Below are 26515 nucleotides of genomic sequence, written 5' to 3'. Positions count from 1 at the left end.
AAGGAAAGAAGAGGAGAGGATCTAGCCCCGCCCCCTGCATCACACGGGGTTGGACTAGATGACCCTCGGGTTCCCTCCCTGGATTCTCCGAAACCCAGCGGCGTTTTTCTCTAACTGGGAAGCCCCGAGGCCTCTTCCTTGCCGCCGTCGCCTCACACTTCCCCTCCTGGAAGTAGCCCGGTGTGAGGCCTAGGCCGCCCCTGCCTCGCGGCGCCTGTGCCCGCCCTGGACGCGCGGCCGCCGCCGCCGCCGCTCCTCCTGAGCTGCAGTCCCGGGACCGGCCTTGGAGAGGCGCTGCGTCCCCGGCTTCGAGGCCTAGCAAGCCCGCGAGCCTGTGGATCCCTACGCGACTCGCGCCTGGCCGAGAGCAGCGCGGGCACGGAGACGAAAGGGTCGGAGGCGGCCGCCGCGGCCGTGAGGTAAAATCGAGCGCGGGGGTCTGAGGGAGGGAAAAACAGGCCTCTCGCCTCCCTCGGCCGCCGGACGGCTCGGCCGCCTTCCTCGGGCCTCATTCCGCCCCCTTTGGAGGCCGGCCGGGGAAATGCCTCGACGACGAGCGGGGCTCCCGGCTTCTCCTCAGCCCCCTTCCCTTTGTCTCACCTCCCCCCCTTTTCCCAGCGGCGGGAGCGGGGCTTGCTCCGGAACTCATGGCCTCTGAGCGTGTGCAGAGTGCCATCGCTTTTCGCCGCGCCGCCCCTCGGCCCCGCGGCTTCCTCCTTTTTGCTGGAAGGGAAATGTTCGCGGGGATGTGGCAAGGGAGGCTGTCTGTGTCTCTTTCCCACGGAGAGGTGTTTGTTTTGTTGGTTTGTTTTGCATTCTCATTTACGGTATTTATTTTTAGATTTGAAGGTGTGCGAATACTTCAGAGGCTCATCTTCAGAGTTTTCTGCCGGCCCCTAGTCTTTCATAGACCGAGCTCGACCATGATAAAACCAGCAGATACATTTTCGGGATCTGGATTTTAGCAGAGATCAAGCGCCTCTTCCCTAATTGCTTGTCAGTGTAAAGGGAGGTGTATAAAAAGCTGGAAACATGGCTGCAATGAAAGGAAAAAAATCATTCAAAGAGTTGCTATGTTCTGTTGCCTTGGCTATCTATTTTGGGGTTTTTTTTGCAAGTGTACAGAACTCCAAAAGTTCTTACAACTACCTAATTACAGTATAAGGCATTTTAAAATTTAATTTCTAGAACTGTAGTACAAGGAAAACAAAACACAAAGAGTGCCCAACTAGTATTTCTCTCTCACATTATTATTTTGTTTAAATTTTGAGAAACATGTAGTAAGCTTTAATGCACTTTTCAAGTTTATTTATTACGGAAATACTTTCATTTGTATGCAGCTTTGCCATTTAAATATGCTCAGAGCTCACAACAGAACATAAATTCCAATCAATAAATCCTTACAATAACGATTAATTACTAAATCATTTCAAAAACTACCCAGCCAGATGGGTGGGGTATAAATATTGAAATATTAATATTCATTATTAAATAACTTTATTATATGAACATTATATAACATTTAAAAAATCACCCTAAAAGCATAATGACTCATCAATGCAATTGTAAGTGCACAGTTTGTAACAGCTTAAAAAAAGCACATGCTCATCCTGAGTTTCAGCAGAAAGCAAAACAACCTCCAACCAAAAAAGATGTGGTTTCCGGTTATTTAATTAGGTGGAGGCAACAAATGACCTTTTAAAAACAAGTGACACATTTAAGACCAGGTTTTAATTTTGTTGCCAGACAGGTTGGGTAGATAACCATGTTGCAATTAAAACACTCAAGTCCTCAGATGATTCATGTAGCTGACTTGTAAAGATGGAGAAGAGGAGCCCTATTTTAAATTGTTTTGCCTTTTAAAAAAGTTTCTTTCCCCCCCATGGTGCTAGCTTGGGTAATAATTTTTAGGAGGGGTAGTTGAACACTTGGTCATGTAAACATGCAAAAGTTCCCTTCTCATTGTTTTTTAAAAGTAAGTTTTTAATAATCTGTTCCTCTTCTCCAAACATCTAAGAGGTAGCCATAATCTATTGAGTAAATAAGCCATTGTAAAACAAGAGTCATTTGATTAATGTTACATAGTTATAAATCAGCGAAACATTTATGTTTTTTTTGTAGGGGAAACACTCTTGGGCAATAGATACATCTGTGGAAAACATGGTAATTTTATGACATGATCTTAAAGTTATATTTTCCAGGTTTATATTCACAGATACTTTGTGTGCTTTTGTTAAGCTGCCATGCTTGATGAAAAGTTCATAATAGGTTTTTTTGCTAGGAAAGCAGCAATGAGTGAGAATGTTTTACACGGATTACTTAGTGAGTTCTGTTGGTGCTAAAACAAACTTGTGTAAGTGGACTCAAGGGTAAAACTCTGAACTCTTAATTTGCTGCACTTATGCATGAGTCATCATAATCTGTTAAGAAGACACCTCTCTACAAGTAGATTCACTGATTATTTAATTTAACAAGTTTTAGTCTGTCTTTCAGGGCTCTCACAAGGTAGTATACAAAATCCTAAAATTCATAAAAAATACAATTATGAAAACAGAAAAATTAGCAGTAGCTAAATATTTTTTTCCAGGTGCAGCACAATTCACAGGCACACTTTTTTTTTCAGGTGCCGCACAATGCAGGGTTAAATTAAAGTGTCATCAGGGTTGTTCAAGGCCACCCATGATAAGGCTATGTGTATTTGTCTGCAAAGGGGGTTCAAAAGGTGTGGAGCTACTATTAAGAAACCCCTGTCCCAGGGAGTTGCTTGCCTAATGGTTCTGACTGGTGGATTGGGCAGGCTTATGCATGTGTACATTATCCTTCAAATAACGTGGTCTCGAGCCATGTCATCTCGAGTCGTGTCCGACTCTTCGTGACCCCACTGCTTCCTGCAGTTTGGTCGAGCCATACAGGGTTTTAACATTCAAAGCCTTTAATTGGGCCCAGAAATGATTAGGCTGCTTGTGTAATCCGAGTGCCCAGATCACATAAGTGTTCTAGCCACTGCAATTCTCATGTCCCTCCAAAATGCCACTTGTCAGAGGAAATGTTGAGTCTGAAATAGCAGTTTCAGCTCGATGGAAGGACTGAATGCCATTGCAATAAGGTATATTCTTGAATGAGAATGTTTGGTCTAGGACAGATATGACCTACGTGTAGCTATCAGAGAAGAGCAATGCATAAAAACAATTAATATGGGATAGTTATTGGGAGGAAGATGGTTAACATTCCACTGCTGAATATAAACAACTGATTTGTCTGCAGCTAAGCTCCCCAGAATGGAAGGGTGTGTGTGACAACAGATCCTGGCAAGGAAAAAATTAAATAAAAATCCACTTCTGTATATACCAGTATGCTCTGAATTTAATTGCATCTGAATTCTGAGCCGTCCTGATTTTTTCTTGTTGCAGGGTAATGAACCTTCATGAACAAAAGGAGCGAACTCCAGACTGGATGATACACACAGGAGTTTTAAACAGAAGTGTGGCCTGATGTAGCTTCCTGGTGTTAACTTTGTTTTGGCAATTTATCTGAAACTGATGAAATGTGGAAATAGAGGACCAGCTAATTTTATCTTTATCAAATTTAAAGGTATGCTCCTGAACGTGAGTAAATATTTGCCCCTTTAAAGATGTTATGTTTGACTGTCACAATATTGGTGTTTAATTCCCAAAGCACTCTTGTTTTCTGTGTACCCTGTACTGATTAATGTGTGATTTCGTATAGTTTTGCTATACTAATGTAGTATGTGTTGTCACCGCATTGATACTATGGATAATCCTGTGAAGCTTGCAGTTTTGTGAATGGTGACTAAGACCTGAATTTAAAATATCTGCCATATAATGTAAGATTTAGGCACCACTCTAGAGGCTGAAATGTTCTTGAATTTTGTTTATTATGAAGATTGTATTTATTATGACTTTTGGCAACTTGATATATGGGATGAAGAGCATTAGCAGCCTGTGCCAATAAAATGTTTTTCACTTACAGTTTAGAACTAGACTTTAGAGTTTAAAAAAATTAAAGAATGTCACATCTTTGGTGTACACCAAAGAGTTTGGAAAAAAGTGACTCAATTGCATGTTTGAAAATACTTGTCTTTCTTCTAGGTTCATTGTTTCTGAACTGAATATGTGCTGTGTACAAATGACGCTGCCTTGCTCATGACATAATCAGTGTTATGTAGACAAAATAAAATTCGAGGGAAAATATATTTTGGAGAAAAAAATGCCAAAGAAAAAGAAAAATCTTGGTGTGAGCCCCTCAAGAAAGAGCATAAACTCAGAAGCGACGCCTGCTGCATCTGCCGACTTGGTACCGCCTTCAGTAGATCTAACAATGTTACAAACACCGCATGGGATTGATAAAGAAGAACTCTTCAGCAGTCTTTCAGAAATGTTTTCTGACTTGGATCCTACTGTCATTTACATGGTGCTATCTGAATGTGATTTCAGAGGTAAATCAAATTCTGTTAATATTGTCAGCATTTGTGTTTAACACAGTGATAAGGAGAGAGAGGTGATAACATGGGGTATCAAGGACTGGAACCCTGAACAGTAGGAACACTCTATATTAGGACATTTTGTCACAGCAGCCACTTGTTAATAATCAATGCACAAGTTCACAAACTACTTCCTAATAGTTACCCCAATTAGCTCAGGGCGTTGCTCTTTGGCTCTTCTTCCTACAGATTTGCTTACCTCGTACTGGCACTAATTATGTTACATAGCCTGACATCAGGCATTGGATCTTCGGGAATCTAACATAATGGCTGGGTAAGCTAGTCAGTGGAGAGCAGAGCATAACTGAATGTTGGTAGCAGTACCATGCTACAGTTCTGATGACAGCAAGGTCAGTGATGGCTTTTCTGAGCCCTAGGGCCTTTGGCAGGTGCCTGACTATATTGATCTGTGTTGTTGGCACTGCAACTGGGAACTTTCAGGTTGTCTGAAGAACAAGGTAACCTTGAAATCTTAAATTCAATGTCTCTTTGTACAATGATCTTTATATTTTCTGTAGTTTAGAATGAGTTTCATATCGCTTCCAGTGACTGTGCTTTTTCTTCATTTCATAGTTGAAGACACTATGGATTATCTGCTAGAGTTGTCTACAGCTGCTAAGGGAATAACATCTTCACCACATGTCTCAGGTTTTGATTCCATATCTGCATCATTGGTTGGTGAAAATCAACCAAGTTGTGTTACTAATGAAATAGAGGGCCAAAGTTCTGCTGCAATAAAAAATGTGAAATCTAGTGAAGAATCAGAAAAGTCTTCATCATCTGAAGAACTGGTTTTCTTGCAGTGCCATCCTTTTGAGAAATATAATCTAAATAGTGAAATGAAGGATTCAAAAAATGACCATATCTCAGGCAATCTGTCTTTGGCTTTGGACCACGGTAGCTCTGATCAAGTTAAAGAGTTATCTGGGTGTGCAGAGCCCTGTTTGGGTTACAATACTGTGCTTTCTTTGCAGAAAAAGGAAACAGACAGTGAAAAATTAGAAACCTCCACTCCTTTAAATCCAGATTGTGACAAACCCTCTGAAGTAGTTTGTGGAAAATCAGGCATTCAAACAAATGATGTGGATATTTTTGCACAAATCCCAGAGAACTGTAATTTACCTGAAGTTGTACTTGACAGTGGTGCAGTTCCAGAAGTTGTTTTGGACCTTACAACCCTAAATGACGTGTCTGCTCAACACTGCCAGGGGATTGCAGAATTTCAAAATAGTGTGTTTGACAATTCTAGTTCTTGTTCACACAAGACTGAAAAACAGGGAAACACAGTGACTGTGTGTAATAATTATTATAATACTTCTGTTCCTGACCTATGTGCAGAATCCACTTTCAAACTGACACCTTATACAAATGTTGACCAGTCTCAGCAGATGTGGAATACACAATTTTCTGTGCTTCAGAAACAGTCTCAGGAGTGTACCTGGAACCTAATGGCTCCTGTCTTTTATCCTCAAAATGCAAGCCATAGCTTTGTAACTCCAGTTGCTGTCAGCCCTGGGAAGTGGAGGCCTGCTTCAAACTCTAGGAGTCTTGGGAAAATATATTCTTCTCAAACAACTTCACAGTCTTGGGACAGCAAATCCTCTCTGCCGAAAATGGACATTTCTCAAGTGCACCAGCTTCCTGTTTGTCACATGATGAGAAGAAAGATTCCTCTCGCAGGTCATGTGCTTGTTCTTCTTAGAGGGGTTCCTGGATCAGGCAAATCACATTTGGCAAGGTAGAGTATTCATAGATTTTTCTTTAAAAATGCATCATTTCTCACACTCATGTATGTGCATTAACTGTGACTTTGCATTATGTGTATACACAGACACAAACCAGATCCCCTCTTTTCCATAATTTTCAAACCCTCACTATCTTTTTATCTATGGGGAGGCCACTGTTTTGTGTCAGTTAAATATTAATCCATGGTCAACTTTAGGAAGTGAGAGAGGATTGCTCTGGATAGGAGAGTGTGAAGGAGCATACATTTCCAAAGCTGATTTCCTGGTTTGCATGGTTTTTATATAGCGACTACACTCCTGATCATGTGCTTTGACACCGAAAGTTGCTGTCATCATTGTGTTGCATTGTGACAGCCCGAGAATCGTGCTGTGTACTCTTGGCTTTTTTATATATATCAGGAGGACAGAAATAATGTTTGAAACTTTCCCCAAGATTTAAAGTAAAGGTAAAGGGACACCTGACTGTTGGGTCCAGTCGTGGCCGACTCTGGGGTTGCGGCCCTCATCTCGCTTTATTGGCTGAGGGAGCCGGCGAACAGCTTCCGGGTCATGTGGCCAGCATCACTAAGCCGCTTCTGGTGAACCAGAGCAATGCACGGAAATGCCGTTTACCTTCCCGCCGGAGCAGCACCTATTTTTCTACTTGCACTTTTGACGTGCTTTTGAACTGCTAGGTTGGCAGGAGCAGGGACCGAGCAACGGGAGCTCACCCCGTCACGGGGATTCGAACTGCCAACCTTCTGGTCGGCAAGCCCTAGGCTCTGTGGTTTAACCCACAGCGCCACCCATGTCCCCAAGATTTAGCTACTTTTTAAAGTTAAAACGTGTGCCACATAGATAGCACAAGCCCTGATTTAGAATGGCTTATCCATATTACTACACAATGCCCCTCTCTCCCAGCTGAGGCTCAAAATCATGTGTGCACAATTAAAGAGAAATTGAGAGTGGGGAAGGGAGGGTAGATGATTGATTCAGCATTTTTTGTTTTTTTGCAGGGCTTTGCTTGAGGATAACCCTGGTGGTGTCATTCTTAGTACGGATGATTATTTTTACCAAAAAAATGGACAGTACCAATTTAATGCTGATTGCTTAGCAGACGCACATGAGTGGAACCGGAAACGTGGTATGTGCTAGATGAAGTTGAACAATTGTTGATTAAGAATATTGGAATCTATAAATAGAGAAGACTTAATGAAGTTCTTGTGCCAGGATTGGTGCTTGCCTATAAGCACATATTAAACAACAACTAACTGGGTTGGATAGGCCAGAGGGCCAGATCCTGAGCTCTCCCTCATAACACAGGCTGTTTTGACAGGTCGACAAGACAGCCTACCTGTCAGTCACCTGGTGTCACCATGATTACAAACTTTGGTCATACTTCTGGCCATATTGCTAGTATTGTATATTGAATAGTTGAACGTAGGTTCATATATTTTAGTGCATATGACAACTTTGAGTATTTGAGTGTTTCTGCAGTGGTTTGTCATGGTTATGCAGTGCTTTCTATAATTTTCTTTTAACTGAGTTAACATAAAAATGCTGGTTTTATTAATACATTAAAAAAAAAATTTACTGGTATGTTTTTCAGCCAAAGAAGCATTTGAAAAAAGCATCACTCCAATAATCATAGACAACACAAACACACAGGCTTGGGAAATGAAACCTTATGTTGCATTGGTTAGTATTCCATAAGTTATTATTGTTGAACCAAAAGCCCATTAACATTTTCTCTGCATATTTGTAGACAGCATGGAGGTATTTGAGCTCATGCTCTCTATAGGCTGTTGAGATGATGGGGGGAGGAGATTGAGTTGGCCTAATGCTTTCACACTCAATGCAGTGAGGATGGAGAAGCAGAACATGAGCTCAAAACATACTTTCAGTCTGCCTGGGTACAATTGCAAGAGCAAGCATCATTTAATGGAGCCCAGATATTAGTCATTTGGAAAAGCTGCATGTTTACTCAGAAGCAAGTCCCACTGAATTTAATAGGGCTTACTCCCAAGTAAGTGTGTTTAGGATTACAACTATAACATCTATAGTCTTATCTCTTATCTCTCTTATCTAAGCACGAGGCATTTATTATGAGTGCTTATGTTGTACAGTTTTGATGGAGATCTTGTTCTTTGTGACCAGCAATGATGGTGGGTGAGATGTGTTCTGAACTATGACTTGGTTCATTTTTAACTGTATTCTTAACCTGCTGAGGGATGTATCTCAAGCGTTTTTACACTTTTATTCAGTCCCAGGAACACAAATATAAGGTTATATTTCGTGAACCGGATACCTGGTGGAAGTTTAAACCAAAAGAACTGGAAAGGTAAAAAAAAAACACCTCACGATTCTGTTATAGCATATTTGGAAAGAAATAATAATATCTTCAGATAAATGAGCTAGTAGGAGTGAGACCAGCTTTTATTGAACCCCAAAATCCAAATGCAAATTATAGGGATTGCTGCAATACTATGAATTGTTCTCTCTTTTCTTCCAAGAGAACCTGTGTGATTACTTGGACTAATTCATTTGCGAATTGTACCTTTAGTTCATGTAAAGCTTCAGTTGCTTCAAAAATATTCTGTGGCTGTCAGCTACAGAGATTCTTTTAAAGATCCTCAAGAATAGATACTATTATTCAAGCCCATTATCTTCATTGGTTAAGGATAGGGAGGTGGGATGTTGTGACAACAGATGGTCTTTCATATATAAGTGGCGAGCAAAGTAGTACCTAATAACTGTATTTTGTTTCTCCTTTTTCCTTTATAATTTTTAGATTTCGATTATTGTTTCTTTCTCTGGTGCATTGCTATTAAAAGTTAAAGTCGGCATGGGCAAAAAAATACCCAAGAAAATCTACTCTTTCTGGCCATTAATTATTTCCAAAGCTATAAGAAAAGTGGTTTAAAATGTCATGATTTGTAGCAGTGGGTTTTTCCACATTTAGCAAGCTGTTGCTAAATAGTCAAGTAGAAATTGAAAGTAAAGGGTGCCAACATCTATTTTACCCAGTTTGGAACTCTACCTGTTTACTACTTTTTATTTATTTATTACTTAGGCAACATGATATGGCAGTGTAGGTTTTCATGTTGCACAAACCTTTATTTGCTTGTTTATGCACCATCAGCTGTTGGGAAAATTCTCAGTACCTGCTCCTTAAATTGTAACACCAGGGAAAACAGCTTCAGTTAAATGTTTAATAGTTGCCTCAAATGTTTTCAACAAAAGTTGGAATAATGCCTTCTACTGTGAGATTCATTCTCAGATATTCTGTTCTTTTTAATGTTTAGGCGAAATATTCATGGCGTATCAAAAGAGACGATCAAAAGAATGTTGGAACGATATGAACGTTGCCTGACTGTTAATTCAATTTTGAATTCTTCAATCCCAGATGAATTGAAAAGTGCCACCTGTGAGGAAGTTCTTCACCACAAAAAGGGAGAAGGGTAAAATTAAAGTATCAAAATTAAAATTAAAGTACCAAAAGTATTGAAATACAAAACTTCAAGCCAGTTTACTTGGTTAGTTAATGATGCTGATAATGCCAAGGTCGCAGGTTCAATCCCCATGTTGGGCAGCTGCATATCCCTGCATTGCAGGGGTTGGACTAGATGATCCTCAGGGTCCCTTCCAACTCTATGATTCTATCTATATCTGTAAAGTGTGAAAGCAAATGTCTGTGAGTCTAACTAAGACCTTATATCACAGAATGTGCTGAATAATTACACTTTCAGTTTCAGAAGTAGCATGGAATTTCAGGTTTTATATATCTCCATAATCTAACAACTTCCACTTTGACTCTTTCCCTTCAGCATCCAGTTATCATTTTAATAATAATCCCAGTTACATCCAAGAGAAGATATTGGCTCAATAGAAGTCTGTGATTTTTTTCCCCATCTTGGCCCCTCTATCTTTCTAGGAATATGTATATAAATACTTCGATATATATTAGAAGATGTTATGACTTAAATGCTTTAGCAGAAGTAAAGATGATTAAGGTGTGCATTTTTTCCTTTCAAGGTCCATTTTAAAAATCCATTGTTTGATTTACAGGAAGGAAGATATGCCTCATTATGGGAAAAACAAGGAACATTTTCCTTCACCTTTGAAATGCATAGAATTAAGTATGGAAGATAAGCATCAGTCACAGAAAGTTACAGTGGAAAATCAGACTCTCCCGAATAAAAAGAGAGAACTGGAGCATTGGGTTCAAGACTGTACTTCTAAATGTAATGTCTCTCTGGAAGACATAGATCTCAATGCATCATCAAGGACAGACAAAATTGATTCTACTCTTGAAAAGATGGACTTGGTAAAGTCTGAGGAAAGTGAATTCTCAAATTTCAGTGAAAATATTCAGAAGTACAATAACAAGGACATAATAGCTGAAGTTGAAGCAAATCAGTGTGCTGAAGTCCTAACAGAAGCAGAGTTAAGACTGACAAAAAACATGAATAAGGCAGATTCAGGCTGCGATAAACCGGTAGGGCCAGAAACAGTAAATTTTGTGGGAGACTGGCCAATAGAACAAACTATGGGGCAGAGAGTGAAAAGAGCTAGAAGGTCAGAAAAACTGACTATAAAGAATGGCAAAGAGGATAAAGGTCTAAGCATACCCAATTTTGATGCATTAGCAATTCTAGATGAAGATGAAAAGCTAAATCCGGTTAATATTCATGAAGAGCTGCCACTTTCTCAGAGTAAACAGGAAGATATTAAACAGCCCTCTGCCTGTATGTCTGTTGATGATACGGAAGAAGATGCATCACAACTGCTGATTGTAGGAGACTGGCCTGTCCAAAACTCTTTAGAGCAAAGACAGCACAAAATGAAAAGAATACTCAAGAGAAACACTGGTGAATCAGAAGAGATTATAAGTAGTCAATGCAATATTAACGAAAGTACTCTGAACACAGTCACGGTACTTCCTACAACATCTGCAGGTGCTGGAGAGATACTTGTCTCATCAAAGAAGGAAGGTCTTTTGGCACCTGAAATCTCTGGTTCTGAAACTCTTAGTGAGAAAAAGTCTGTGCAGAACAAAAGGGCACGCAAGCATCATAAATTAGCTCTAACATTCACCAACAATTTGGCCCTCAGTAAACCAGAGGAAGAATTGTGTCTGTCTAATTTGCTGGAAGAGAAACCCGATGAATGCATCATGGCAGAGGCCAATAAGTATTCGCAGACGGAGCCCCAGGATTTTGCTCTCCTGTGGAGGCTTGAAAGGAAAATTATTGTTTCGGAAGATACCAAAGTATTAAATGGCAGGCTGGATGGATTCATACCAAAAGGCGTTCATACTGCTTCAGAAAAAATACCCTATAAAGTAACTTATGAGAAAAGCACATATGTGGAAGAAAGTGAACTTGTCAACATTGATGTATCTGAGAATCTGAATATTTTGTGTAGACTCTTTGAGTCCGTTTCATTTGATGCACTGAAGGACTTGTATGAAAGATGTAACAGGGACATTGATTGGGCTACAGGGATCTTGTTAGATTCTGCTGAGAAGTTATGCAGAGATGATGAGGTTGGACCCTTGCAGGAAGCACAGATTCAGCCTTCTGGCAAGTCTCTTGACTCTAATGAAAATGCTGGTTATAGAGAACGACTTGCAGATTCCGAGGAAACTACTCAAGGAACTGTGTCTTCTAGAATTAGTCAGGATTCAGAAATAACAAATCTCTCTGTTGATGATGGAGGTGATGAAGCTTCCGCCGTTAAAGATGAACACAACTTTTCAACTGCTTCCACAGCAGAAAACAAACATTTAATGGCGTCTGCTCCAAGAACTCATGTCGAAGAATCAGGAAATGAGAAACCACTTTTAGATACCACACATACAAAAGAGATGAACTCCGTTATGATATCAGAAAATGAGCAGCCGAACAAGGTGTTGCATACTGAAGTGGACTTAAGTGTTCCTGTGACTATAGCTGATGATTTTAATGGAGGCCCTAACACTTTGAAACCCACTTTTGATGGGGAAATAGAAAACACATCTTCAGAGAAACATTCAGAGTGTTCAATTATAGAAGAGCTCTCGTCTCATCTAATACTTACAGAGGGCTCTGCAAGCAAGGACAGCAAATTTGAGGCGGATAAAAAAATGAATTGTAAACCAATGTTTCTAATTGCAGCAAAAAATGAAGAAACCAAAATACCCAATCAAGATAAAAGCAAGTTAGTGAACCCCACACCTGTATCAAAATCTGTGAATATAAATTCCCTAGAATTGGTCTTACCTCCTGAACTAGCCATTCAATTAAGTGAAATATTTGGACCTGTTGGTGTTGATTCAGGTAATAAAACCATGATTTTTAAAAAAATGCTAGGAGTTAAAAAACCCAAAAGTATTGGTTATTTGAAGCTACAGCCGTTGATAGATATTAGAAAAAAGACTCACCCGTATCTTGGTGGTGGTCAGACTCGGTAGTGGTCAGCAGTTTTTACTCATTTTGCAAAATCTTCCAAGTCATTGCTCTGTTTTCCACCATATGAGTGAATGGCAGCCATTCACGTACATAAAGTTAATTAAAAGTCTACATTTGGGAATGCCAATAGGGTAGAGATTTAAGGTGCCCCTGTTAAGTCCAGTTTCTAGACAAGCGATAGATCGTAGCTCAGTGTAGAGCATTGAGCTCTGCCTTGAATCCAGAAGGTCCTAGGTAGGCCTAGGAAAGACCCTGGGTTGAGAGAGAATCCTGGGAAGTCAGTCATTGTAGACAATATACCAGCTTTCATTAGTCCCAGCCAGCATGACCAGTTGTCAGAAATAATGGGAAGGTGTAGTCTGGCAACGCCTGGGGGGCCACACAGTCCCTATCACTGGTCCAAAGTCTGTCTGTCTGATTAGCTTCATCATCTCCATATTCTCACTTTGGGTCCTCCTCCTCAGTGAAATTTAGACCTGGTCAAACTGATTTTTTTGTTGTTTAAAAATTCTCCTTTGAGTTAATTTATTTCCTATTCCACATTAGAATTGTGGTTTATAAATTAAGCTGTATTTCAAAGTGGTGTTATAATGCTCTGTTTTGAGACAGATTCTCTGAATTATTTCAGGAACTGATGCTTTATCCTACAAAAAAGCCAAGATATTTGATTAAGAATAAGCTTGGCTGAACTACATTTAATTTGTACAGTGTTTTAACCTCTAGCTTTTTTATTCAATAAGGATCTCTAACTACTGAAGATTATGTGGTTCATATCGATCTGAATTTAGCCAGAGAAATTCATGAAAAATGGAAAGCATCTATTACAGTAAGTCAGTTTCTTTCTAAAGACAAGTCTATGGCATCTTATGCTTGCATTAAAAAGCACTGGTATTTATTAGCTGACCCCTGTTAAAATATTTCTCAGAATTTATAGTGCATGTAAATAAGTGGCATGATTACACTGAGGTCACATATACTCCAAATAAAAGTTATTAAACATACAATCAAAATTTTGAACCAACTACCGTATTTTTTGCTCTATAAGACTCACTTTTTCCCTCCCAAAAAGTAAAGGAAAATGTGTGTGCGTCTTATGGAGTGAATACAGGCTGCACAGCTATCCCAGAAGCCAGAACAGCACTCCTAAAACATGCTGCGCAGTGATCCCTTTTGCTGTTCTGGCTTCTGAGATTCGAATATTATTTTTTCTTGTTTTCCTCCTCCAAAAACTAGGTGCGTCTTATGGTCTGGTGCGTCTTATAGAGCGAAAAATACGGTAACTTTTTAACTTTTTAAAGAGGAACATGTCAAAGGTCTGATTCATGTGCTTTTCATGCAGCCGCAAGATAACACAGGCAGAAAAACTTAGTTTAAAAACATGGTAAAATGTTTATAAACAAATGGTCTGGGCTTGAAGTGATAAGCATACAACCTGAACCTGTTGTAAACTGAGTACAGTTGTCCAAACAAATTTTATTAATCCTTTTTAAAAAAAAACTAATTGGAGATTCATTAAAACTTAATAATATGATTAATTGAATTTAAAATGTTTTAATTTAGAAGCGACAGAGGAGAGAAGAGGAGTTGCATAAGCTTCTTGAAGAAGGTAAGCTTATGTTGTTCTAATTAACCACTCTAGGCCTTCCATTATTTAGACTGGGTGCCCTTTTAGATGTGCATCCAGATTCTGATCACCACATAGTAACAAATACAGCAGGAATGGCAAAGTTATTCAGTCTTCAAAGTTATTCTATGTAAAATAAATATAGCAGCACATTTGTTGTCATATGGGTAATCCCATCTTATCATACAACCACCTTAGGAGGTAGGGTTTCAGGACCTAGCAGAGTGTTGTTTTTGACTTTGCACAGCTCTAGCTTGGACAGTATTATTCTTACTCTCCCCCGCCCCTCTGTCTATCTCATCTACATTCAGATTAAGGTTTATTTATCTCTTGTCCTTTTATATGTGCAGCAAATTTTATTTGAAATAGGGATGCACAATTATCTATGTATATATTTAGTTGTTGCTTTTTTTTTAAAGCACTACCTATTTGTGAAAAGAAAGAGCATGTACAGTGGTACCTTGGGTTAAGTACTTAATTCATTCTGGGGGTCCATACTTAACCTGAAACTGTTCTTAACCTGAAGCACCACTTTAGCTAATGGGGCTTCCTGCTGCTGCCGCGCCGCCGGAGGACGATTTCTGTTCTCATCCTGAAGCAAAGTTCTTAACCTGAAGCACTATTTCTGGGTTAGCGGAGTCTGTAACCTGAAGCGTATGTAACCTGAAGCATATGTAACCCAAGATACCACTTTATGTAGTAAAAATGCTGTAAAGAACAGCATGTGAACACAAAGGGACTGAGCAAACCATGAAGCTTTGCAACTAAGAGGCCAGAGGTGTGGAATTACCTGTGTGTGATCTACTTCTCAGACCCTCAGAACCACAATCTGTGCTTCAAGCCACTGCTTTTGAAATTAAGTTCCCCAAAAGGAGGAGGAGCCAGCAGAGGAGTGTGAAATCAGCCATTTTTTTTCAGGTGCACAGGCACAACATGGAGTAAGGCAGGGAGTAAATACTAATGTGCCATCAATATACATGTGTCGCAGTTAGAAAAACACAGTAAAATAAAATAGTGTTTAACAGTCTGTTTTTATTTATGCCTTAATACAAGTGACACCTTTCAAAATGCATAAAAAAATAGATGTATCTGGATTATCTGTATTTGAAACTGTTCCTTTAAAACAATTCATCACCTTCCGGCTTTGTTGCTTCTGTAGATCCCATGCTGTTTGAGCAATTCTGTCTAGATGAGCTGGACAGCCTTCTTTCTCCACATACAAACTGTCAAGTACAGAAGACCGAAAGGCTGCCTACAGATACGCTACCTGAAAACTCAGCTGCTTCAGAGTTTTTTCCTTTCATGGATCACTGGAATGTCCAGACGCAGAAAGTGTCGCTCCGGGAAATAATGTCCGAAGAAATCGCCCTACAAGAAAAAGAGGACCTGGTACGATTACACATGTTGCCCCTTAGCACTATGTTTTTCCTATATTTCACCCTCATTGTGAGCTGAAGCACGCAGCACGGCATAGGATCGGCCACTAGGCTCCCAGCATAATGGACCTCTCATTCTCTTGTTCCAGTTCTCAGGCTTGGCCCACCCACCACTTCCTTATGCTATAACAGTAACCGCTTTGCAAACACTCACGAAGTTTCACTTGCAATGCAGCTGCACTGCCTAGAAAGCTGGTTATTAGTTTACATCAGGGAGCGGGTGGCAAGTGACTGTTTTCCAGCACATAAAATCTGTAAGGTGGCCCTGCCATCTTGCTCCAGGATAACATTCCACCAGTGATGTTGATGTAGTAAGCTGATAGGGGAGGATTAAATAGAAAGTGGTGCTGTACAACAACTATGTGGTTCTGTTGTGCTTGTGAAGCTAAAACAGAGAGTAGGATGGGCTGAAATGTGATTTAGCCAGTTTAGAGCCAGAAACCTGCCTTTACTTCTAATTTCTTGGTATAGTTGACTCTCAAATTGAGGTGGGCATAAATGAATTAAACTGGCACCGATGGGAGCTTGTTTTCTGAGGTAAAACGTGGGAGAATTTTCTGTTAGAATCCCAAGTCAGAAGGGAAGAGTTAAATCTTTCCTCACTGCCCCCTGGTCATGATGAAAATTACTCCCTCCCCCCACGTAGGCAACAGTATAAAAATGATGGATGTAGTTGTAATGACACATTTAGTACCATGTGCAAGGTTTTGCTTCTCATGCATTTATTCCTGTTTTGTGTACTCCTGAAGACCAAAAGTGTGGCATAGTAGTAATTTGACTGTTAATATGTACATTGGTGCTAAGATTTAAATTAGAAACGGAGATTTTTAGTGGTATCCCTCATGAATCATCTTGATTTACCCTAATTTATTAACTTCAGCTTATAGCCACCATATTGTGCTACTTTATCTCCCAAACCAAACAGTCTCTTCAATACAGTTTTGCAAGCAGCCTTTTATGATTTAAATTTCAGGTGGCTGAAGCTAGAAAATGTCTCCCTATAAATAGTATTGCCAGCCCTAAATAATCTGGAACCAATAACAAAGGGTGGTATCCAATGTTGTGAGAGAAGAAGTAGCACAATTACTATACTTCTTCCTCTGCATTGCCCCCCAACCTGCCCTGTGATGTGCTCTGGAGGTTGCCTCTACCCAGGGGAGCAGATTTGGGAACACACAGGAGAGAGGAGGAAAAAATTGGTTGTCACCCACCCCAAAATGTGGAAAACTGTGTAATTTTGAAATCTTTTTTCTTTATTAGATCCATTTTTCTACAAAGCCTTTTCTAATAATATAATTATAATGTAAACTTGTTTTCTGGATTAGAAACGCTCTCCTTTCATGGCTAGAAAAGACTGCGCTGCCAAACTGAAAGAGAAGCAACTCCTGGAGTTATTCCCAGCTATTAACCCAAACGTCTTAATGGAAATCTTCAAGGACCACAAGTGAGCTCTTGCTTGTTCATATGATGCTGCTAAATTCAAAGAACTAAATGGCTTGGATCTGAATACCTTTTGAATTGCTTTATACTGCACAAGTCTGTTCAAGACTACCCTTGAAGGCTTTTGTCCAGATCTTCCTGTTGCCTGAGATAAGGGCCAGTAGTGACCAGAGACAGAACCTTCTTTGTTGTGATGTTCTGGCTCTGGAATTCTTTCCCCGGGAGACTTGCCTGGTGCTAGAATTTGATTTGAGAAATTAAAGATCAGGTTTTAGAATGCAAGCTTCTCTCTCTTTCTTGTGTGCGCGCGCGTGTGTCTTGCTTTTTCCTTTCTTGTTAATTAATAAAGTTCTGCTGTTCTGTGATATGTCTTGAATCATTCACTGGCTGCTGCTTCTTTTTTTTAATCTCAGTTATTCTTTGGAGCAAACCGTCCAGTTTTTGAACAGCGTTCTAGAGTCAGATCCAGTAAAGACAGTTGTAGCCAGAGAAACTGCCCAGGGTGCCATACTCTCTTCTTGCAGTGCTTTAAAGACACGAGAGAGAAAGGTAATGACCATTTTGTACATTTGTTGCAAATACATTTAAATAAGATGCTGTTATAGTGAAATATGGGTCCTCAGCATTTTTAACATTTTAGGGAAAGGACTTCATAAATAGTAAATAAAAGCCAGTGTCAGTCGGAGTATATATGATTGCTTCTTGTTTTGAACTGAGCAGATAGAAAATGTCTTTGGTGGAGGTGTCTTACTTTAATAAGCCTTGGACCATGTCCTAAGTGTAACACTTATGAATTATAGGCCAGAAAGTGCAAGGACCCAGAAGACATTCTTGGTGCAAAGGCGTTTCAAGACTTTGAATATCCAGGATATGATGATTTCAGGGCCGAAGCTTTTCTTCACCAACAGCACAAGCAAGAGTGCCTGAGAAAAGCTGGGGAGGCGTATCGCATGGGAATGAAGTCTGTAGCAGCATTTTATGTTCAAAGGGTAAATTTGTCTTAATCAATCAATTCTGCAATTTTTGCCTCCTTTACTGGAAATGTTGGCCATTCGTAATCATGTAAGTTTTTGGTGTTTGCACTGATAACCACCACATAAGCAAGTGTCAATGCTCTTTTTGAATCTCCAATAGCAGAACTAGTGGACTGTGTGCTGAAATACCCCCCCCCCAATAAGGTCAGAAACATTTATTTTGAAATAAATTGGAAATATGTGGACATGGCATTTTAATTCAGAAACAAGCAACTCACGGCTTTCAAAGTGCTGTTGGATTAGAATATAAGACGACAATGGAAGAGCTTATTCACTAACAATGGCTGGAATTCAAAGTGCTACATTGCATGCAAATGAGTGTTTGGTCATTGACAATAGAAACTCTGACTTTTTGCTTATTGAGTAACAGGCCATATCACAAATTACTATTGAATGTCCCTGCATTTCAAAATAGCCATGGAGCTACTTGCATAGTTTTTTGGACCCCAGCATGTATTGTGTACTTCTACAGGTGGGATAGTGTTTTAAACCATAATTGCTGTACTGAAACCTTCAGTTGATTCTCTTAGCATGCTAAGGCAGACTGAGTTGTTTTTTTACCAGTTGTATATATGCACACAGTCAGGGAGCACAAAGTTGACTTCCTCTCTCTTTTTCTTCCTACCTTTATGATCTCTGCTCATTTCACACAGTCTCATTGTGACTTACATCTTCCTGAAACCCACCTGATCAGGCGTTACTTGACCTACTTTTGACAAGTTAAGTCTAAATGCACATGTCGCTGTTCTGAGACATTGCAACTCCCTGCCTATAGTGCTGTTTTGAATCCTGATATCCAGTGCTGCACTTAGGTCGCTCCTCATGATGTTTACAGTAGATGTGTGTTTGCATCAAGGGTCGCCTTCACGAGGAGAAGATGAAAGAAGCCAACCGCGATGCTGCCATGCAAATCTTTGAGAAAGTGAATGCCTTGAAGCTTCCTGAAAACCTGTTGGACCTACATGGTCTTCATGTGGATGAAGCTTTGGCTCACCTGGGTAGAGTATTGCAGGAGAAAACAGAAGGTACAAGAACACTTCTTTGTTTACAGAGATTACACTAGACTTGTGTATGTGGGCAACATCTCGGAAGTCGAACGTTTTGGTTTCCGAACGCCGAAAACCCATAAATAAATGCTTCCATTTTCGAATGAGCCTCGGGAAGTCAAACAGCTTCCGCTGAGTTTTTTCGAATTTTCTCTATTGAATTTGCAGACCGCCCTTTGCGGCTTCGGTTTTTGAATGTTTTAGAAGTTGAATGGTCTTTTGGAACGGATTACGTTCGAAAACCGAGGTACCACTGTATTAAAACGGACGTGTTGCTTTCCATGTTAGTGGATGAGCTAGCCTTCATGGACAGAACATATAATTTGCATATAATAATAATAATAATAATAGTTAATATTATTATTTATACATACATACATACATACATACATACAGTGGTACCTCGGGTTAAGCACTTAATTCGTTCTGGAGGTCCATTCTTAACCTGAAACTGTTCTTCACCTGAGGTACTACTTTAGCTAATGGGGCCTCCTGCTGCAGCTGTGTTGCTGCCACACGATTTTTGTTCTCATCCTGAAGCAAAGTTCTTAACCCGAGGTACTATTTCTGGGTTAGTGGAGTCTGTAACCTGAAACGTCTGTAACCTGAAGTGTCTGTAACCCGAGGTACCACTGTATATATATACATACATACATACATACATACCCTACCCATCTGGCTGAGGTTCCCCAGCTACTCTGGGCGTTTCCCAACAGAATATTAAAAATACGATAAAACATCAAACATTAAAAATTTCCCTAAACAGGGTTGCCTTCATATGTCTTCTAAAAGTCAGATAGTTGTTTATTTCCTTGACATCTGATGCGAGGGGGTTCCACAGGGTGGGCGCCACTGTCAGCTTCGGAGGGGTGAAATCTCCTCAGCCACCACCGAGAAGGCCCTCTTTCTGGTTCCTGGTTTAACTAAGGTTAAATTCCTGGCATCTAGTTAAAAGGTTCTTGAGTTGTAGTACTGATACAGATACCAGCAAGCTGCTACCAATCACGGTAGACAGTACTTGGCTAGACGGACCTGTAGTCTAAGGCTACTTTGTATTTCAAAATTTACCACATTGAAAGATTTTAGATATATTCTAAAAGAAATTTTTAAATCTGTTGAATGTGGAATTAATAGAGAGAGAATATTGTGACCATTCTTATTCTTGTGTAACAGAATGCAACCTGGCTGGTGGTAAGCCATATCTCTACGTGATCACAGGAAAGGGAAACCATAGCCAGGGAGGAGTTGCTCGCATCAAACCAGCAGTTATGAAATACCTCACAAGCCACAAGTTCAGGTGAGCTGAACCTACCGTTCCTGACAACTTGCAATCTGCATTTAACCAATTAAAAACTGGTGGTTATTTCACTAGAAAGCGTAGTAGACATCCTGGGCTAAGCTCCTCAGGCAGGCTTATTGCCAGGTCTGCAGAGTGCAGCAGGAAGCTCCTATCTAGGATCCTAGGTCATTCCTAATGACAGTCCTGGCTGTTAATGATGGTTTTCTTTTTATTTGCCTATGTTGGTAAACACAGAATCAAGTGAGGAAGGAGATTTGAGATTGAGTTACATTAAATCTAGTGAAAGGGTAATGGGTAAAGTCAAGAGTGGAAGGCTGGAACTGGGAGAGAATTCAGGAATAATAGAAAACAAGTTGTTTTCACTCCCTTAGCTCTCTGGTCTAGCCCAAATACACCCCACCGTGTGCTCTGCCATGTTTCTGTCTTTTCAACACCTCACTTTTAAGTCTAAAAGAAAAGCTGTTTCATTTGGTGGTCAGGGAGCAACATTAGGTATGCCCAGGGGCTTGGGCAATGGCAGTGGGATTTTTTCTTCTGTGAACAGTGAACCTCTCTTCCACATGCTGTGCCCCAATCTGATTTTTAAATTCCCATCAGTGGTTTGTTATGTGACATGATGGTGGAGGCTGCTTCTCAGTTCACAAGCTCCAGAGCATCTTTGGGCACAGAGAACAAGCTTATTTGAGGCTATACCTCTTTATTAGGCTTATTATTTCTTAAGTTACCGTATTTTTTCTCTATAGGACACACTCGACCATAGGACGCACCTTGTTTTAGAGGGGGAGAACAGGGAAAAAAAATTCTCTCCCTCTCTGCGCAGCACCCCTTCAGCGAAGCGGCAAGAGAAACGGAGCCCCTTCCATTTCTCCTCCCGCTTCTCTGAAGGGGCGCTGCGCAGAGAGGGAAAGCTGTGCAGCGCAGCGCCTCTCCAGTGAAGCAAAGCCAGGAGAGCAAGAGGGATTGGTGTGCACCGACCCCTCGCTCTCCAGGCTTCAGTGAAGGCAACCCAAAGCTTCCGGAGTGCAGTGCGAACTCCTGCTGCGCTCCGGAGGCTTCAGGCGGCTATCCCTGAAGCCTGGAGAGCGAGAGGGGTCGCTGCGCACCGACTCCTCTCGCTCTCCAGGCTTCAGCAAAATCAACATGTAGCTTCCGGAGCGCGGAGGGAGTGCTCCCTCTGGGCTTTGGAGGCTTCGCGTGGCTATCGCTGAAGCCAAGGAGCCTGCATTTGCTCCATAAGACGCACACACATTTCCCCTTAATTTTTGGAGGGGGAAAAAGTGCGTCTTATAGAGCGAAAAACACGGTAGTTTCTTTCATCCGGCCAAAAAGATGGTTTAATTTCAAACTTGCCCTTCTATATGGTGAAAGTGTCATGTAATGCTGTGTAATGTTAGAGCATTGTATGAGAGATTAAAAAACCTTTCCACCTGCACAAGCCCTTGCACAAACGAGCATGAGAAGTGCTGTAGAATTTGTCTGTCATACCACTGTGCGGATTCTTATGCAAGCATTTGTGGAACGGTGCTAAAGTCTGTTTTCCTACCCCTTGCAGTTTGAATCAAACCTTAAACGGCTGCTTACAATATTATCCTGATTCACAGGTTCACAGAAATAAAGCCAGGCTGCTTGAAAGTCATGCTGAAGTAAAAGGATGTCACCAAGAGGACTGGAAAAGCTGCTATAATTGACATACAAACAACTTCAAAATATAATGCCGTTCCTGTGCTACTTTTAAATAACAATATTTTACTGGAAATATTTTAACGTTTTTAGCAGGTGTGTTTTTTGTCAGCATGTTTTCCTCGCCAAAATTGAATGGATTTTTTTTTCTTTTTAAGGGAAATAGTTTTTTGGCCTCTTGATATAAAATGAGTCCATGTAAAGAGAACTTCTGTACAAGAAATGGACTTTCAAAGGGAAGGCTCCATTTTGAAACACTCTGTCCTTCTCAGATTTAAAGAACATCCACAAATATCTCAAGCATTATCTTCTTAAAACACTTACCTTGTTCTGTATAAGAGGGGTAGCCAACATAGTACCCTTCAGATATTTTGGACTACATTCCCCATCATTCCTGGCAACTGGCCATGGTGGTTGGGGCTGATGGAAGTTGTAATCCACATTTGGAGGATATCGTATTGACTACCTCTGCTCTGTCAACATTAGGCTTACATGCTTTTAAGACTTGGAGCTAAGATTGCTTCAGATGCTTTAAAATAATTAAAAGATTTGGGGGGAGAAAATGATGCAGTGGATTGAAGTAATGAGCTAATAATTATTTATGTTCCTTGGGGAGAAGTGGAAATGTTAGGTGTTAACATTTCCCTGGACTTAAGAGAAATACAACGTCTCATACCTCAGTGAGTTATCTGCTCAGATTGTTCCAACTCTTCAACTCTCTTCATATATTGAAAGTGTTGACAATACTGCCTGATGAGATGGTTGAGCTTTTTTGTGAAAGGATATGGGTACATAAAGGTCTTGACCATTATGTAAGTAATGAGGAACCATTTCCTCTCTTATTTATACAGTTGCCACTAGAATCAACAAAATCCCAGTTTTTGTGACGTATAAAGAGCTGGATTCAGCTATATATTTGTGCTAGTGGGAGCCAGCATAACAAAGCCCGCTAATGCTGTTGCGCTGATGGAACAATTCTTCCATTTTCGCTTAAAATATTAAGTGCACTGGCTCATGAGTGCAACGAGAATATGTACAGAGAGCTGCTGTGTGAATTGAAATGTACAAGGGTACCTGCAGTGAAGCTCTTTTTGTGCATTGTAACTCCTGAATGTGTGACTAAAGTCTCTGGATCGGGGTCGGCATTTCCATATTCTTTGTGGAAGGAGAAAATGTAAGGAATCTTCATAGACTCCATCCTGTCTGTATAAAAATTACATATGGTCTATTAGAGAAGACACCAGCAAATTGACGCCATGTAAGGGTTTGCCAGCTTTGAGCAAGCCCATGTGCCATTAACGTCAATACTGGATAAAGCATTTATCAATGGCAGCTACTACCATTGCAGTACTGATGGAGGGAGCTACATCTACTGACATTCTCATGTTCCTACTGCTGCTGTTAAAACATACATGGTTTCCTTCAGATCGGGAAGTACAGCAATGTGTGCATGCATATCTCTCTTACAGGGATGCAGTTTCATTTGAAAATGTATCATCGCTATTGATAGTATATTTTGTGTGGATTTTTAAATGTTAATTCATGGCTGAGAATAAGCAAGCAACTCAAGGTATTTTTTAAACATATTTTAATATCAAACTGGATGATCCTAGTTGCAAACTGAATGACATCTCCCATGATATTCAGTGCCTCTGTATCCAAACAAATTAATACATATAGAAATATTTTAAAAACTGATAGGTGACATTTATTTTCAAGAATATGCAAATAATGTATACATGTCTTTCAGCGTGGACATGCAAGTGCTCTTTAAAATTGTTTTATAATTATGAAGCTTTTAAAACAATTGAGGATTACATGTGAGCCATTGTGTAAATAGGTGAGTGTGAAATATTTCAAGTTACAACCAATTGTGTCCTTCCACTGATGGGGACTTCCATCAGTGGAAGGAGGGAGGTGGCAAATTTTGCCATGTTCCCCCTTCCCTCCTGTAGTGCCATCTCCTGTGCTGATCTGAAGGTTCTCCCTAGCCTCTGGAGCAGATTGGAAGGGCACAATAGTCTGTATGGGGGAGGAAGAATATATGGCAATTACCTCCCTCTCCATGCCACTGATGGAAGCCTCTTAAGTGCTTTCCATCAGTGGAGAAAATACAATTTGTACAACCCTTCATATCTTAAAGGTGCCATTTCAGTACAATTTTGAAGCAGCCAGTTTCTTTGACATATAATGCAACAGAATTTGCACACATATGTTATGGACACCAGTTAAATTGGGACATTATAGTGCATGTGCAACTATTGAAAAGTTGCAACCTGCAGTTAACTATGATCCTTTCAAAGAGATCTTTGAGTGGGAACAGATTCCTGCACATTGCAGGGAGAAAGGAAACTCATCCAGTCCTTAGTATGTTATTTACAGGACTTACCACCTGGATCAGAACTTCAGAATTTTCTACTACATTGATTTTTTTTCTGGAGGAAAAAAATGATGATGGAAGGAGTGCCTGGTATAGAAATCCAAACTGCCTTTTTTTTTTGCTTAGGGGTGTATGTCATTATGGGAGAAAAACAAAACCTTTTTCTTCTATTTTTATAAATCAAGCACTTTTAAATATGTGAGTTGCTTGGTGGCTAGATTCCCCCTCCCCTTTTTATGTGGGCTGCCCTATAGCCAAAGAAACTACTACTGCTTCTCCCATTGAAATAATTGGCTTTTTCAGACTTTTCACCTTCCTGTGTACCAGAATGGGTGTGTTCATCAAAATACTTATTCAGGAACCTAATGCAAATAAGGGATGCTTCACTATTACCATTGTACAGATGTGTCTGTATGGCAAGGACATGCATGCATGTTTTGCTTCATGCACAAATCATGGGGAAACCACTATTGACTCTGGGATCTTCACTCCATGTCCAACTAGCCTGAGCAGATGCATAGTGTTGATCACACAAGAAGGGGTAACGACACACGTGGAAGAGCTACCCATATTAGGATAACCATTATGTGAACGGCCCCAAGGTAGTTTCTCTTAATGCGATGGCAGATTTATCTTTTCAGATGCTGGTCTATTTTTGTCCTCTTTTCATGAACGGAGTTCTTCTCGCAGGAACTTTGGATCCAAGCCATTGTGACATTGTAAAAATTTCACTCCTTTCGATAGAACCTGCCAAGTAGAAGTGGCTGCTGGATTATAGCCTCCCGTTCCCTTTTACACTTTAGCAGATTATTTAAAAAATAACTGTGAATAACTTCTATATTTTCTTAGGGGGGAAAATACAACTGAAGAAATTAAGACTAAACCTGAAAATACCTGTAAGGATACCTAAGGGAAATTTGTTCTTTTCGATGTCTCAGTACAACTTTCATAATTGTTTTCTTTGTTTTGGTATTTTTACCATGCTTAATTTCTTAAAAAGTCAAATGTCTTAAGATGAGGAAGAATTATAATTTCTGGGTACCCATTTTTTTATTATTAACGTCTTAAATTAGCCTCCAAAGAAGATGTCATGAGCATATGCTTATATCAATTAGGGTCATTGCTTACGCTGCAAAAATTGTACTCTAAATGTTTTATTGAAAAGAGATTTAAATTTACTCAGGGCAGTGGTTTCTGTGAAAGTGCCTATGGAAATGATAGCCTTCCCAGTTTCAAATATTTGCAACAGATAGATATTTTGATTATAACTGATATTAAGCTTGTATGTGCAGTTCAGGTTTCAAAACATTACTTATACTTTCTTCATTTCTTGAAAAAGAATGTAACCTCCCTTAACTATATGGACTTTACGTAAACTTCAGCTTGCTGTGGTGAAACGTTAAAAGCTAGAACACATGCTATATATTCTCATACATGTATTTACTACATTTTGCAAGGATGAACATGCGAAACAGGTGATCGCATAGATGCCCTTCCTGTGATCCCAGCAGCACTCTTTCCTGGCCATGACAATTGTGTAAACTGCTGTGAGTCATATGTGAGATGACAAACGTTTTTCCATGTAAACTTGTGTGTGAGGATGGTGGGAAATGTTTACATGGAGAAAATCTTGCTCTTTTCAAAAGTGGAAAAAAAGTTCAACTCTCAACTACTGACCGGGATTATACTACTCTACTATAATAAAAAAGTACGATGAAAGATCCAGTATTGTGTCACAAAAATATGGCCAGTATGTAAGTAGATTTCTTGACTGTTCATTTTTTTTAGGTGTATAAAGCTCTTCTGGTTTCCTATCTTTTTTTTGTAATGTTTGGTTGTTAGCACATAAAATTTCTTACGTGAATAATTTCAAATAAAATCCAGTTTAATAAATACAC

The 26515-nt window shown here is 40.0% G+C and overlaps 2 protein-coding genes and 1 long non-coding RNA gene across 8 annotated transcripts in view; 2 read left to right on the top strand and 1 right to left on the bottom strand.

The window, feature by feature from the left end:
• Positions 1 to 26514, top strand: N4BP2 (NEDD4 binding protein 2). 5 transcript variants are annotated; one of them, XM_083459719.1, is made up of 19 exons: positions 299 to 419; positions 2122 to 2201; positions 3411 to 3591; positions 4110 to 4456; positions 5075 to 6239; positions 7242 to 7369; positions 7835 to 7923; positions 8490 to 8566; positions 9531 to 9686; positions 10294 to 12545; positions 13418 to 13503; positions 14238 to 14283; positions 15461 to 15690; positions 17063 to 17181; positions 17591 to 17726; positions 17978 to 18166; positions 19068 to 19236; positions 20431 to 20554; positions 22159 to 26514. In XM_083459719.1, the coding sequence occupies exons 4-19, from the start codon at positions 4228 to 4230 to the stop codon at positions 22202 to 22204; spliced, it is 5241 nt and encodes a 1746-aa protein (XP_083315845.1). In that variant the 5' UTR covers positions 299 to 419; positions 2122 to 2201; positions 3411 to 3591; positions 4110 to 4227; the 3' UTR covers positions 22205 to 26514. The 5 variants fall into 5 exon arrangements, with proteins under 5 accessions (XP_083315844.1, XP_083315846.1, XP_083315848.1 ...); XM_083459721.1 differs by having other exon boundaries at positions 301 to 419; positions 2122 to 2163; XM_083459718.1 differs by lacking the exon at positions 2122 to 2201 and having other exon boundaries at positions 1 to 419.
• Positions 8243 to 26515, top strand: part of RHOH (ras homolog family member H) — a 47916-nt gene continuing 29643 nt past the window's right edge. The window contains exon 1 of the mRNA XM_083460196.1: positions 8243 to 8255. The gene's annotated coding sequence lies outside the window, so the exon portion shown is untranslated. The remainder of the gene's footprint in view (positions 8256 to 26515) is intronic.
• LOC310686408 overlaps positions 15705 to 26515 on the bottom strand; it is a 52131-nt gene continuing 41320 nt past the window's right edge. Inside the window, exons 4-5 of one of the 2 annotated variants that reach the window (XR_014515869.1) lie at positions 17248 to 17703; positions 15705 to 16269 (exon numbers count right to left, since the gene is read on the bottom strand). This is a non-coding gene — a long non-coding RNA (uncharacterized lncRNA). Of the gene's footprint in view, positions 16270 to 17192; positions 17704 to 26515 lie in introns of those variants that run through there. The other variant, XR_014515870.1, reaches the window with a different exon arrangement.

This window comes from Podarcis liolepis (genome assembly GCF_965112155.1).
Source record: "Podarcis liolepis genome assembly, chromosome: 9".
Lineage (NCBI taxonomy): Eukaryota > Metazoa > Chordata > Lepidosauria > Squamata > Lacertidae > Podarcis > Podarcis liolepis.
Note: the sequence above shows the minus strand (reverse complement) of the source record. Positions and strands in the feature narration are given on the sequence as shown.